The sequence below is a fragment of the Penaeus vannamei genome, chromosome 10 (assembly GCF_042767895.1).
Source record: "Penaeus vannamei isolate JL-2024 chromosome 10, ASM4276789v1, whole genome shotgun sequence".
Lineage (NCBI taxonomy): Eukaryota > Metazoa > Arthropoda > Malacostraca > Decapoda > Penaeidae > Penaeus > Penaeus vannamei.
In genome coordinates this window covers 28,645,005-28,660,262 of record NC_091558.1, presented here as the reverse complement: position 1 = coordinate 28,660,262, position 15,258 = coordinate 28,645,005, and the positions used below count along the sequence as shown (strand labels likewise).

General features: G+C 43.4%; 1 protein-coding gene across 1 annotated transcript in view; it reads left to right on the top strand.

The window, feature by feature from the left end:
* LOC113816282 (uncharacterized) overlaps nt 1-15,258 on the top strand; it is a 38,765-nt gene that overhangs the window by 14,180 nt on the left and 9,327 nt on the right. The window contains exon 2 of the mRNA XM_070126499.1: nt 202-14,046. Coding sequence (XP_069982600.1) covers nt 221-14,046 — 13,826 coding nt within the window. The 5' untranslated portion in view covers nt 202-220. The remainder of the gene's footprint in view (nt 1-201; nt 14,047-15,258) is intronic.

Sequence of the window (15,258 nt, the reverse complement as noted above, 5' to 3'; positions counted from 1 at the left end):
CTGTATTTTCATATTTGTATGTATTTGTATAGATTTTTATGATGGAATAAGCTGCAAGTTGGCTGTATTTTATTTACTGACATTACTTGTATTCCTCTTGATACATGCTCTAATGTTGGTTATATATTTGCTAATCAGGTCTAATTTTATCTAAGCAGAAACTGGTACTTTATTTGATATTAATTTGAGGAATATTTTCAGGTATGCAGTGACAGGCAGAATGAAGCCAGGCGGGCTTTGCTCCCCAACTGATGGGAGCAGCATGCCTTCTGGGGACACCATTAACTCCCTGTCATCGCACAAATCACCCAGCAAAGGTGGCCATCATCCTGAGACAACCACAGCCGAAGAAGGATATGTGGACCTGCCTCCCCTGCCACCAGAAGGCCAGCTGCAGCTTGTACCTCAGGCCAAGAGCCACGCCAACGGGATGCTTCCTCATGAGGGGATCCCCAATGGATTACTTTCCCATGGCAAAGGCCCGGTGGTGCCTCGTCATGTGCGGCTGCCTCTGCATGGCGAGAGCAGTCGTGAGAAGGGGTCAGTGCCATGTGCCACTTCACCGAGGAAAGATGAAAGTAAATTTAGTGGCGCTGGGATGGGCCAGAGCCTATCAAAGCCTACTGATGCTGGGACCTCCTCTAGCTTAACATTTTCTCATTCACTGCCAACCATGTTTAATAAGCCATTTCAGCAACTGTCTGTTGTCACATCACCCCTTAACTACTCATCATCAAAGTGCAATGCTCCTATCAATGCAGTACCATCTTGTCCTGGAGGTAATACTTTATCTCCGAAGATGGTATCACCAGGTCAGGGTGTTTCTCCCAAGGGTGTAGGCCTCACATCACCCAAGAGCCTGAAAAGTCCAAAGGGCAGAAGAAAATGCTCGCTGGAGGAAATGGTGACCAAGTTGCATAATCGTACAGAGGCTTTTCAGAGTGGTGTCAGTGTGTTGCCATTTTCACCAAAAAGTGTTCTGTGTGATGATGTGAAATTAAAGAACAGTGCAGAGACTGTAGACAGAAAGACTCCCCTGCCTGCAAAGGGAAGTCTCTCTGATTCCCAGACACAGAGTGGAGTCAACTTCCCAAATATTTGTGATAACAATAACACTGCCAGAATATGTGATGCTCACCCTGCTTCGAACCCTGCAGTTGAAGTTGCAAGCACTAGACTTCATGATGAGACAGACAAATGCACTGATAGTTCTTCATTGACAGTGTGTGATATAAAAAGTAAAGTAGATGCTGATGTGTCTCCTGAAAAGATCATATCCAATGAAGAAGTGAGTAAAAGCCAGAAAATGCCAGTTTTACATTTAGATAAATCTTGTGTTGACAGTTACACTCAAGGAAATCGTAATGAATTAGAAGGAAATCATGGAACATGTGTTGAAAGTTTAATTTCTAAAGTAGATGGAAAAGGGAATACTAGTAGCTTACAATGCATTGCAGAAGTGGCAAAAAATGCTCAATGGGGAGATATGCTCAATCAGTGCAGTTCTAAATCAGAAGTGCAATGTATATCACAGAATAAAAAATGTAATGAAAATCAAGCCAGAACAGATTGCCACTTAGGTGATTCATCTACATCCTCTATGTCAGATAATTTGAAAAGTGATCAGCAGCAGCATGCCTCTGACGAGTATTCTGCAAGAAGTGCAGCAGCGGCTTTGCAGTTTGCTGAAAGGACTGAGTGTGGTTTAGTGGGAGGGGGAAAGGATCACCAGCTAGTTGTGGAATCCGAAAAAGTGCGAGAAGAAATGGGCTTGAGAGACTTGACTCTAAGTGATGATAAGGGTAGTAGAAACGTAGAAGGGAAAGAAGGAAGTGAAAATCTTGTCAGTGAATCCTTTGAGGTTATTAGTAAGAAAGTTATTGGAGGAGGTGTTGCAGAGGAACAGCAGGTCTTGGAGGTCATACTAAGTGAACCACAAGGCAATAATAAAATGAAAACACAACTGAGTGGTGGTGAATGCTATAGTGTGATGTCAAATGCTGAAGTTTTAAATGTGGAACTGAGTGATAATGTTGCAGGTAAACTTCAGAGTGAAAAGGAAGAACAACCTGGTGATAAAGCTGAATGTGAACCAAGTGTACAGGAGGTAGTAAATAAAAAAGAAAGTGAGAAGGTGGTAAGTGGTACAGAGCAAAGTGGTGGGAATATAACCGGTGATAACACATTAAGAAGTGACCAGCAAAAAGACAGAGAGTGTATGAATAATCAGAGCAGTCTAAAAGTCGTGAATAAGTTGATAGATTTAACTGCCGAGTCAGAAAGTGCCAGGAGTAGTAGTGTAGAGCTCATTGAAAATGAGCCAGTGGAAAATGTGGACAGTGAGAGTGAGATAGAAATTTTATATGAAAAGAAAGATGAAACTGGAAGAGATGATAACACAGAGAAAAGTTTGCCTAGAGGTACAGAGGTATTGAATTCTCTTCAGTCTACACCAAGTCAGGTTTTGCCAGCTGTTGTGAACAAAGAGTCTGAAGCACTGCCATATTTAGAGCCAATATCAGATGATGAGAACTCCCTCTTGTGTGCTCCCTCCACCTCATCTGGCCTTTCATCTGTCTCTGGTTTTCAGAGCAATTCTGATACTCCCATGTTCTCTGATACTCCCTCCGATGCATCGCGTGGGGCAATTATGGTTAGAATCTCTGATGCTGTTGCTGCAATTCTGTCAGATGTGTCTGATGAAAGCCTTCCAGATTCCCCATTGTCATTTAGTGATAAAACTCAGGGTTCTAGTGAAAAATCAGATGACACGATACGTAGTAACACAAGTGAAAAAATATATGCAAATAAATTGGATAGTGAAAAATTACTTTCTACAGCCGTGGAAAAAATATCCACTGAAGAAACCACTAAGGATTCTGAAAGTCTAAAGGACAGAGGCCTAACAAAAGACACAGTTCAGCCCATATCTGATTCAGCTTCCATTATTGAAACTGATGATAGTGTGTGTGTGGATATTTGTTTGAAAAGTGAACAACTGGGACCAAAAAATACAGAATCTGTGGAGAAAATGGTTTCTTGTGTGCAAAAGCCATCTGTGCAAAGCCTGCCCTGTATTACTGAAAATGAGAAAAGGTCTCTAGAATCTCCAGAACCAAGTAGAAATATATGTGGGTTGGCTCCTAGTACTCTTAGTAAATTGTGTAGCAATAGTGAACAAGAAGGTTCTTGTCAAGATTCAGGGTTGAAAACTGCTTACCATGAACAGCAAAAGCAGTTAGAACCTCCATCACTCTTAGGAGAGGTTGACACTGGATCAGCAGATGAGTCCTCCACCTCTAAATCAACTAGTGGCATTACTCCTATTGGCCAGTCAACACAATCATCACAAGATTCAAGTTTATCCACAGATAAGCTTGACCCTCTTAGCTCACACACACAGGTACTTTTAGCAGAATCATGTACCGTAGCTTGTTGTAGTATGCCTAATAATAGTAGCCATATATGCCAAAACCTCATCTCAGGATCTCAGAAAAGTTCTAGTCAAAACCAAAACTGCAATACATCACAGAGTGGGGGCAGCAAAGACCTAGCAGGTCTTGTGATTAAGCAGGCCGGTGCAATTGTACATAATGATGAATTGGCCAAGGAAAATAGGGTAGCTGGATGTGAATCTGGTGATACAATAACAAAGAGGCTCATGTCTCACAGTGAAGATGGATGTGCTAGATTTCCAGGAAAAAAGAAAGAAAATTTCACCAACCAGTCTGATGGTACAACCACTAGATCTGTGCAGCTCAGTGATGGAGTGTTACCTACTGCAATGTCAGTGGTAGTTGACAATGCAGTTGTCACTTCTGATTTGGCTGTATCATATGGAGATAATGCCAAAATATTGAAGGAGAAAGTATTTTCAGAATCTGAAGTTCCTGCTATGGATGACCAAAGAGGAAGTGCATATTCACATGATTCTACTGCATCAGATGAGATTAGTGGCGACAGGGTAACAGGAACCCAAAAACACACTATTGGAGACTGTAAATGTGGTAGTAAGGAAGTTCCTGATAGGGAGAGGAGTGAAGGACCTGAAAAGAACACAAAGGATGTTTCCACATATGAGAAGAGTATTGCTAGTAGTGACAGAAGTTTAGAAAATCACTTGATTGGGCAACCAGATGTACTAACTGCAGACTGCAAGCAGAAGTTCCTGGATGAAAGTAACCTACCTGAAAGGGCTTCCGAAATATGTGAGCAGCTTAAGAGACACTGCCACACTTTCCTTGATGTTAATCAATCTAGAATGGTTGACTTACATGCATTATCCAATGATATTTGTGTTAAGACTTGTCCATCAAACACAGTGGCTCAGGGTAGTGAAGAAAGTTGTAAAACATCATCTAAACCTATGGATTTCTGTCTTCTGGCAGAGGCTTCTGCATCCTCCAAAACATATACTCAGGATAACCCTGATCTGGGTAGGGAAGGTAAACTAATTCCTCCGGCAAGTAAAATTGTTAATGAAGTTGCCCATCCACTGCCAGCTGAAGTTCAAGACAGTCTTCCTCAAAATGTGGCTGCCACAGATGCCAGTCATCCAGTTACAAAAGACACTTTGGCCACAGCTAAAGGATATTCACCAGTATCTGAGGCAGAGCAAGGAACTGTGGAAGAACCATCATCAAGTCAGAAGACATTACAGACTTTTGAAGCCAGTTTTGAAATACCTGACAGAACTGGTGCCTCTTGCACATCTAATGAGCCTTTGGATGACAGCCTTGCTCTTGCAAATGTTACTGAAATCAATAAGAGACCAGATGAAATAAGTAGAACAAAGTTTGCCCCCACTGAAGTTGTTGATTTTGAAGCTTATCATGGACATCCAGAGATTTCTGATTTTAAACATGTACCTTCTAAAGATGCAAAAGCTAGTCAGGTAGCAGCAGACATTACTGAAACCAGTCATGCATCATTGGAGATGCCTAAGTCAAATGAGGTGGCAGCTGGACTTTGTTCTGTAATATCAGAGTTATGTAAAGTCAGTACAGCAGCAGGTGAGGCAACCAAAGTTGCAACATCTGAACAAGTTAGTGCGTGTATGGAAACAACAGATGAGGCTGCTAAATCCGGTCAGGTATTAGCTAATGTTCTTGAAGTTTGTCAGGGAGCAGCTGAATTATGTAAAACCAGTCAAAAAGCAGCTGACAGAATGGAAGCCAGCAAAAGTGAAACTGATGAAGCAGCAACTGTTAAAGAAAGAAGCTGTACAACAAGCCAAACAACTGTGGATATCTTTGAAGAAATTCAGTCACTGGCAAAAGCTGTCCAAGAAAAAGATGATGTTAGTGAAACTCCATATAAATGGGTTGATATGAAAGGAATGTCTACTGCAGTCAGTATTTTTGATTCCTGTTCTAGTATTTCAAAAGGAGAGCAGCTCCCAGTTGTCACTGAATACCAACATTCCCCCAAAGAAACAGAGACATGTCATCCACCAACAAGGGCTAATATAACAGATATTTGTTCATTAGCTGAAAATAGCACTAAAATGATTGGTTTAGGTGACAGAAAGGAAACATGCTTTTCAAATGCTGATGTAGAACCCAGTAATCAAATGGGTATTTTAAAAACTGAAAGCCAAGCAGAAACTTGTGTCAATTTTCAAGATGTTCAAAGTGCTCCAGTCAGTAATCAGATGTTATGTAACAATGAAACGGAAGAAATGCAAACTGTAAACTGTAACCAGGATTCTGCAGGTAAAGTTTCAAAGACTGATTCCTCAGAAAGTTTTCATCTACCACTGCAAGCTACTGATAGTAGCCACTCCTTAGAGTCTGTTCATGTCATAGATGACAGGCATCATGAAGAAAGTCAGTCAACAGAGAGCCAAGTATTAGTTGAAAAAAGTGACCCACCAGCTGATCTGACTAGCATGAGCCAACCAACAGTTGGCTCAGGAGAGGGAAGTGGTATTCAATCTGATTTAACTGAAAATACATCTCCAGTTAACCTAAATGACTGTCCTCATCCAACAGAGCATGTGGTAGAAATTTTGGCAGCCAAGTCGAGTTGTTCAGTGGCTGGTGACTCTGGAGTTGATGAATCAGACATTGGAAATGGATACCAATCATCAACTGATAAGAGTCCAGTTGATCATTCAGTAATTGGTGATTCTGTAGTTGACGAGGCAGCATCTGAGAAAACTCTACTTGAGCATTGTCTAGATCATTCTGATAAACTTCCATCTGAAGTTTCCCAAGATAATCTTGCAGTTGATCACCCACCAATAATGGGTGATAATGCCATAGTTAGTTATCCACCTGTAGATGATACTGTAGTTGCTCATCCACCAGCTGATGAGGCAGAAGTTGATCATCCACCAGCTGATGAGGCAGAAGTTGGTCATCCACCAGCTGATGAGGCAGAAGTTGGTCATCCACCAGCTGATGAGGCAGAAGTTGGTCATCCACCAGCTGATGAGGCAGAAGTTGGTCATCCACCAGCTGATGAGGCAGAAGTTGGTCATCCACCAGCTGATGAGGCAGAAGTTGGTCATCCACCAGCTGATGAGACAGAAGTTTGTCATCCACCAGCTGATGAGGCAGAAGTTGGTCATCCACTAGCTGATGAGGCAGAAGTTAGTAATCCACCAGTAAATGAAGCAGAAGTTTGTCATCCGCCAGTAAATGAGGCAGAAGTTGGTCATCCACCAGTTGTGGAAGTGAACATGGATCATCCACCAGTTGATGAGGCAGAAGTTTGTCATCCACCAGTTGTGGAAGTGAACATGGATCATCCACCAGTTGATGAGGCAGAAGTTTGTCATCCACCAGTTGAAGCAGGAGATGGTCATCCGCCCACTGATGAGGCAGAAGTTTGTCATCCACCAGTTGTGGAAGTGAACATGGATCATCCACCAGCTGATGAGGCAGAAGTTTGTCATCCACCAGCTGATGAAGTAGGAGATGGTCATCCACCAGCTGATGAGGCAGAAGTTTGTCATCCACCAGCTGATGAAGCAGGAGATGGTCATCCGCCCACTGATGAGGCAGAAGTTTGTCATCCACCAGCTGATGAAGCAGGAGATGGTCATCCGCCCACTGATGAGGCAGAAGTTGACCACCCACCAGTTGATGAGGCAGAAGTTTGTCATCCACCAGTTGATGAGGCAGAAGTTTGTCATCCACCAGTTGATGAGGCAGAAGTTTGTCATCCACCCACTGATGAGGCAGAAGTTTGTCATCCACCCACTGATGAGGCAGAAGTTGGTCATCCACCCACTGATGAGGCAGAAGTTTGTCATCCACCAGTTGATGAGGCAGAAGTTTGTCATCCACCCACTGATGAGGCAGAAGTTGGTCATCCACCAGCTGATGAGGCAGAAGCTTGTCATCCACCAGCTGATGAAGCAGAAGTTTGTCATCCACCAGCTGAGACAGAAGTTTATCATCCACCAGCTGATGAGACAGAAGTTTGTCATCCACCAGCTGATGAGGCAGAAGTTTGTCATCCACCCTCTGATGAGGCAGAAGTTGGTCATCCACCCACTGATGAGGCAGAAGTTGGTCATCCACCAGCTGATGAGACAGAAGTTGGTCATCCACCCTCTGATGAGGCAGAAGTTGGTTATCCACCCACTGGTGAGGCAGAAGTTGGTCATCCACCAGCTGATGAGGCAGAAGTTTGTCATCCACCCACTGATGAGGCAGAAGTTTGTCATCCACCCGCTGATGAGGCAGAAGTTTGTCATCCACCCTCTGATGAGGCAGAAGTTGGTCATCCACCCACTGGTGAGGCAGAAGTTTGTCATCCACCCACTGATGAGGCAGAAGTTTGTCATCCACCCTCTGATGAGGCAGAAGTTGGTCATCCACCCGCTGGTGAGGCAGAAGTTTGTCATCCACCAGCTGATGAGGCAGAAGTTTGTCATCCACCAGCTGATGAGGCAGAAGTTTGTCATCCACCCACTGATGAAGCAGTTGGTCATTCACCAGCTGAGGCAGAAGTTGGTCATCCACCAGCTGATGAGGCAGAAGTTTGTCATCCACCAGCTGATGAGGCAGAAGTTGGTCATCCACCAGCTGATGAGGCAGAAGTTGGTCATCCACCAGCTGATGAGACAGAAGTTTGTCATCCACCAGCTGATGAGGCAGAAATGGATCGTCCACCCGTTGATGAGGCAGAAGTGGATCATCCACCAGCTGATGAGGCAGAAATGGATCGTCCACCCGTTGATGAGGCAGAAGTGGATCATCCACCAGCTGATGAGGCAGAAGTTGGTCATCCACCCGTTGATGAGGCAGAAGTGGATCATCCACCAGCTGATGAGGCAGAAATGGATCGTCCACCCACTGATGAACTAGAAATTTGTCATCCACCAGCTGTTGAGGCAGAAGTTGGTCATCCACCAGCTGATGAGGCAGAAATGGATCGTCCACCCACTGATGAACTAGAAATTTGTCATCCACCAGCTGATGAGGCAGAAGTTGGTCATCCACCAGTTGATGAGACAGAAGTTGGCCATCCACCAGCTGATGAGGCAGAAGTTTGTCATCCAACAGCTGATGAAGCAGGAGATGGTCATCCACCAGCTGATGAGGCAGAAGTTTGTCATCCACCAGCTGATGAGACAGAAGTTTGTCATCCAACAGCTGATGAGGCAGACGTTAGTCATCCACCAGCTGATGAGGCAGAAGTTGGTCATCCACCAGCTGATGAGGCAGAAGTTGGTCATCCACCAGCTGATGAGGCAGAAGTTTGTCATCCACCAGCTGATGAGACAGAAGTTTGTCATCCACCAGCTGATGAGACAGAAGTTTGTCATCCAACAGCTGATGAGGCAGAAGTTGGTCATCCACCAGCTGATGAGGCAGAAGTTGGTCATCCACCAGCTGATGAGGCAAAAGTTTGTCATCCACCAGCTGATGGGGCAGAAGTTTGTCATCCACCAGCTGATGAGGTAAAAGCTGGTCATCCACCAGCTGATGAGGCAGAAATGGATCATCCACCAGCTGATGAGGCAGAAGTTTGTCATCCACCAGCTGATGAGATAAAAGCTGGTCATCCACCAGCTGATGAGGCAGAAATGGATCATCCACCAGCTGATGAGGCAGAAGTTGGTCATCCACCAGCTGATGAGGCAGAAGTTTGTCATCCACCAGCTGATGAGGCAGAAGTTTGTCATCCACCAGCTGTTGAGGCAGAAGTTTGTCATCCACCAGCTGATAAGGCAGAAGTTGGTCATCCACCAGCTGATGAGGCAGAAGTTGGTCATCCACCAGCTGTTGAGGCAGAAGTTGGTCATCCACCAGTTGATGAGACAGAAGTTGGTCATCCACCAGCTGATGAGGCAGAAGTTTGTCATCCACCCACTGATGAAGCAGTTGGTCATTCACCAGCTGAGGCAGAAGTTGGTCATCCACCAGCTGATGAGGCAGAAGTTGGTCATCCACCAGCTGATAAGGCAGAAGTTGGTCATCCACCAGCTGATGAGGCAGAAGTTGGTCATCCACCAGCTGATGAGGCAGAAGTTGGTCATCCACCAGTTGATGAGGCAGAAGTTGGTCATCCACCAGCTGATGAGGCAGAAGTTGGTCATCCACCAGCTGATGAGGCAGAAGTTGGTCATCCACCAGTTGATGAGGCAGAAGTTGGTCATCCACCAGCTGATAAGGCAGAAGTTTGTCATCCACCAGCTGATAAGGCAGAAGTTGGTCATCCACCAGTTGATGAGGCAGAAGTTGGTCATCCACCCACTGATGAGGCAGAAGTAGGTCATCAGCCAGTTGATGAAGCAGAAGTTTGTCATCCACCAGCTGATGAGGCAGAAGTTGGTCATCCACCAGCTGATGAAGCAGGAGATGGTCATCCGCCCACTGATGAGGCAGAAGTTTGTCATCCACCAGCTGATGAAGCAGGAGATGGTCATCCACCCACTGATGAGGCAGAAGTTTGTCATCCACCCACTGATGAGGCAGAAGTTGGTCATCCACCCACTGATGAGGCAGAAGTTGGTCATCCACCCACTGATGAGGCAGAAGTTTGTCATCCACCCACTGATGAGGCAGAAGTTTGTCATCCACCAGCTGATGAGGCAGAAGTTGGTCATCCACCAGTTGATGAGGCAGAAGTTTGTCATCCACCCACTGATGAGGCAGAAGTTGGTCATCCACCCACTGATGAGGCAGAAGTTTGTCATCCACCCACTGATGAGGCAGAAGTTGGTCATCCACCAGCTGATGAGGCAGAAGTTTGTCATCCACCAGCTGATGAGGCAGAAGTTTGTCATCCACCAGCTGATGAGGCAGAAGTTTGTCATCCACCAGCTGATGAGGCAGAAGTTGGTCATCCACCAGCTGATGAGGCAGAAGTTGGTCATCCACCAGCTGATGAGGCAGAAGTTGGTCATCCACCCGCTAGTGAGGCAGAAGTTGGTCATCTGCCAGTTGAGGAAGTGAAAATGGATCAGCCGCCAGCTGATGGGGCAGTAGCTGATCATCCACCAGTTGAGGAAGTGAAAGTGGATCTTCCACCAGTTGATGAGGCAGTTATTGGCCATCCACCAGGTGATGATCAGCTAGTTGAAGATGTAGGTGATCATTTTCCAATTTCTCATCTGCTAGTTGAAAGAGGTATAGTTGATCGCCCAGAGGTTGGTGAAGTTTCAGGTGTTCATTTGCCAGTTGAAGAGGGTGTAGTTAATCATCCATCAGTAGATCATTCACCTGGTGATGAGGCATTAGTTGGTTATCATCCAGTGGATGAAGCTTCAGTCCATCATCCACCAGAAAGCAAATTTGTAGTAGACCCTACAACAATAGATGACAGTAGAATTGATCATCCATCAGAAAAAAATGGTATGATAGAGCCTACACCATTACATGGCAGAATCAGTCAGCCATCAGGTGGAGATACAGTAGATCACTCATCAACTAACAGTGCTCATAGTGATCACCCTCCAACTGATGATAGCCATGTTGGTCATCTGCTTTTGGATCAGCCACAAACTGAGGATAATCAGAATGATTCCCTATACACTGGTGATTCAGTTGTAGATCCTGAAACTGCGAATGTCTTATATCAATCACCCTCTGAATCTGTCTTGGATCATCTTGCAACTAAAGATGCAGTGGTTGATAATCCACTTGCTAAGGTTTATCAAGCACCATCTAACCTGACAGAAAAGGTGTGCCGACTACAGGTAGCAACTTCTGAAGATGTGCACGCCCGTGTATTGGAGGATAAGGAAAATTGTTTAGTATTGGGAGTTAAAGGTAAATCCCAAAGAGCACCTGATATTGAAGATAACTTCTGTACTGTGAAAGGTCTTGATGATTGCAAATCAACATCTGATACTGGAAACAATCAAGTAAGCAGTTTCTCAGCAGCTGAGGGTAATAAAACTGATCATCTGTTGGATAGCACAGTTAATGCTGCAGACATTACAGACAAAACAGACACAGCTGTTCATATTCCAGTTTGTATGAATGAGAATATGGATTCTGCAGACATTCATACAACTGATGAAGTTTCAGAATGTACTTGTAAAGCATCTGAGCTTTCAGCGGGCATTAGTAATACAGCAGAAATTGCAGACAGTATACATACAATGTCTGTGGCTGCAGATGGTAATCAAGCAATAGCTGAGGGCATTTCCCAAAATACAGAGGCTATAGATGAAAGTATTATAACAGCTGATTTTGCAGATAGACATACCAAAGTTGAGGTTACTGAAGACAAACATTCAACACCTGATAGTATGGAATGTGGGCTTTCCAAAGTAGTAGAAGTAGATGCTGCAGTTGAGAGTGATGCGAGTCTCCTTCACGACCACTTAAAAGTAAAGGCTGTTGACCTTGGTTCTGAGGCTGCTGAAAATCCAACAGACAATACTAGCGTTTCTGAATTTTCTAACATTCAAGATGAGTGTATTGTAAATGAACCATCTACACCTGAGTCTGACATTAAGGAAACCATTTCTCCTGCATCCGAGATAGAAATAAGTGAAACTTATCCCAAAGCAAGCACAGGGGAAAGAGAGCCAGACATTTTCCCATGTGAAGTATTGCCACCAAATGAAGACAAAACTGGCAGTGATATTGAGGGTCCCAATGCATTTGAGCACAAATTTAAAGTTGTTAGTGATTTGAAATCATTAACCAGTCCAGTCTCTAATGAAGTGTTGGCTATAGATGGAAATGGTGGTCTTTGTAAAAAGATTGAAAGTTGTACAACAGATTGCAATAAAAGTAGTGAAGTAATACAAATTGGGGTTGAGAGTGTAGTGCAATCTTCATATGGAACTGGAAACCAAGATGTTGGTAACAGCTCTGATTTAGATAGTACTGGAGTCCATCAACCAACTAGTATGTCACAACAACTAGTAGCTAAAATTGGTGAGGACATTAGTTCAGAAGCTGAAGTTTTAGAAGAGAAAAACCCACTGATGAATGATGACCCAGTGGAGGTGGACAGAAAACCAGAACCTGTAACATTGTGTCCCCTTTGCATGAAGACATTTAATCAGCCATTAGATGTACATCTTGCAGAGTTTCACATTTGTAACCACTTCATTCCAGCAAAAAGAACACAAGCTTATAAGTTGCATATGCTTCAAAGAGTTAAAGACTTCTCCCATGTAACAGAGGCGATTGACACTCAGGAATTTGTATATGTTTGTCGTTCTTGCCAGTTTGCAAGTAAGGATATTAATGCAGTCAGATTTCATGTTAACATTCATGAGGATGTTTATCAAGCCATTCCTGGCAAAATTTCTTGTGAGTGTAATCAGAGGAAATATTCTTATCCATTTCATAAATGGAAACACCTACTTCATTGCAGTACTTATGAATGTATGATATGCAATTTCTATTTTGCATGTGAAAAAGGACTGTTGAATCACCTTCATGCTTTGCATTTTAGTGAAGGCACTTGTAACAGTTGTAAAAAGGAAGTAACGCGAGACAGCATGTTAGCACATGCTTGTCTTACCTCATGCAAACATGATTCAGAAACTCTGGATTTGGAACCAGAGGAATCAAATATGAACTTCAGGTTTGGATTGTCATGGAATACTCTTGACAATTATATCAACTATCTAGATGGTAAAGATTTTAGATTAAATACTTCTTCTAAATTGACAGATCCTAATCTTGATAGAAGTTACCTGAAATTTCCAATTAAAAATGTGCTTAGTGAAGCAGTAGTACCTGATGAAGTAAAGTTGGACCCTGGGAAGGATATTGGAAAGTATATGAAGGGAAAGAAAAATATCAAGTTAACCCTCAATGAGGAAAGCTATAGCATTGTGAAGAACTTCCATTTATCAGTGCAGTTTGATCTTGAAAAGAAATTAGGCAGAAAGGGGAGAAGGGGCCAAGGTTTCATTCCAAGAGCCAAGCGTGAGGATGATTTATTTGATGTTTTGGGTTTGGGAACCATTCGATCAAGAGGATCTATAAGACAAGATCTGGGTGAGCCCTCCAATAGTCCCAGAACAAAGAAGGGCAGAAGCAAGGCAAAACAAGAAGCAAATAAGGAGGAAAGTGACTCTCATGGACAGGATTTACCCAATCTAACTCGCACAAGATCAGGAATGCAGCCTATGAGAGAAGGGGATGACAAGATTTATGAAACACCTGGTCCTCTATCTGAGCCAGGGATTGTGATCGATGGAGAGTGGACCAAAAATCATACATACATTTGTTGTTCTTGTGGAGCAGGATACTTGGACCTTGCTGATATGATGGACCACAAGTGGGAGTCCCATCCTTCTGTGTGGTGTGCTCATACCATGATTCAAGGGCAAGGGGATGTCCCAGCAAGCTTCTGCAGACAGTATCAGCCACCTACCACTCAGCCACCCAAACTTCCACTACCTTGCACTACTCCCAAGCAAACCCCCTCTAGTACACCAAGTCGGAGGAATTCAGATGCAAACACCCCTACCCCAGCTGAGAAGCCGCAATATGTCTGCTCGCTTTGTAAGCTTGAGTTTCAAGAAAGAACTCCATTCCATGCACATTTGGTAGAGTGTGGAGGCCTAAATCATGTGGCATCTTCAAAGAAAAAGAATAAGAAAGGTTTCAGGTGAGTTTTTATTTGATGTTTTAAGTTTGAATAGTTTGAATGATATCATTAATTTGCCTCACTTCAGTATGGCTATTTGATAGTGGCCCCTGAATATATTATACAACTGGGGCAGGATGCTCAAAAGTGATATGGTGCTGTATCTCCTTAATCCATTGCATCTGGAAGCTTCACTGCCTTCATATGGCCCAAAATATGGGAATAGGCATATGTGAGTGCACACTGCCAGGTGTGTGTCTTGTAGGCCTGGCGCAGTGAACACTAGTGTGCGGGTAAGACTCCATGTCTCCCTTCTGCAATGTTATGTTCTCTTTTACTACGTAAGCATTTTTAACTCTTGCCATTTCCCAATGTTTATTTGTCATTTCATTTACTTTATCCAGATGGTAATAGACTGTTCCTTGCACAGACTTCATATTTCCTCTCTATATAGTCTATAACTTGGTGCAATAATGATGGCAATAAGTATCATTTTGTTATTTCTGTATTTCTCATATATTTAAATTTTTTATGATATTCAATTTTCTGTAACACAACCTGCTCCGCCTGTCTTGGCAGCCAGGAATAGGATCCTGCACACGGAAACAGTGCCCTCCCTGGAGGCAATGCTCTTCCAGTCATGGCTTGCAATTGTTAATCAATGGAAATAATGTAGAAGCCCCTTTCTGAATGCCAAATAAGTCTAATCAGCTTCCAAGAGGTTTGTTCACATGTGTAAAGTCATTCCTGTCACCCCAGCCTTCAGTCAAAATGTTTACAATGGCAAGTTCTGAGGCACCCTGGTACCCCAGACCGCAGCCAAAATTTCCCATGATGGCATAGTCATTTTCATGCCTTCCTAATTTTATATCATACTTTAAATGGGCAACCAAAATGAAATGTAAAATCTATTCTAATATGTAAAATCAGTCATCCTTTTTTGGAGACTGCTCTCTTGAAATTCAATATTAAGAGCACTTTTTTATATGAAGATTTTTTTTTTCTTGAAGATATTAGTTAAAAAGTCTTTTTGTGATTGGTTGGACACATTATTATTTTTTTTTTTTTTCCACTCTAAATTTAACCCCAATGATATGGGTGACATGACCTTGCTGTCATGGGAAATCTAGGTCAAAGGCCAGGTGACATGAACATGTTGTCATGGGACAAAATGGTCGCAGGCTGCATGATGCAAACTTGCTGTCATGAGGATGACAGAAAGGACTCGCCAGG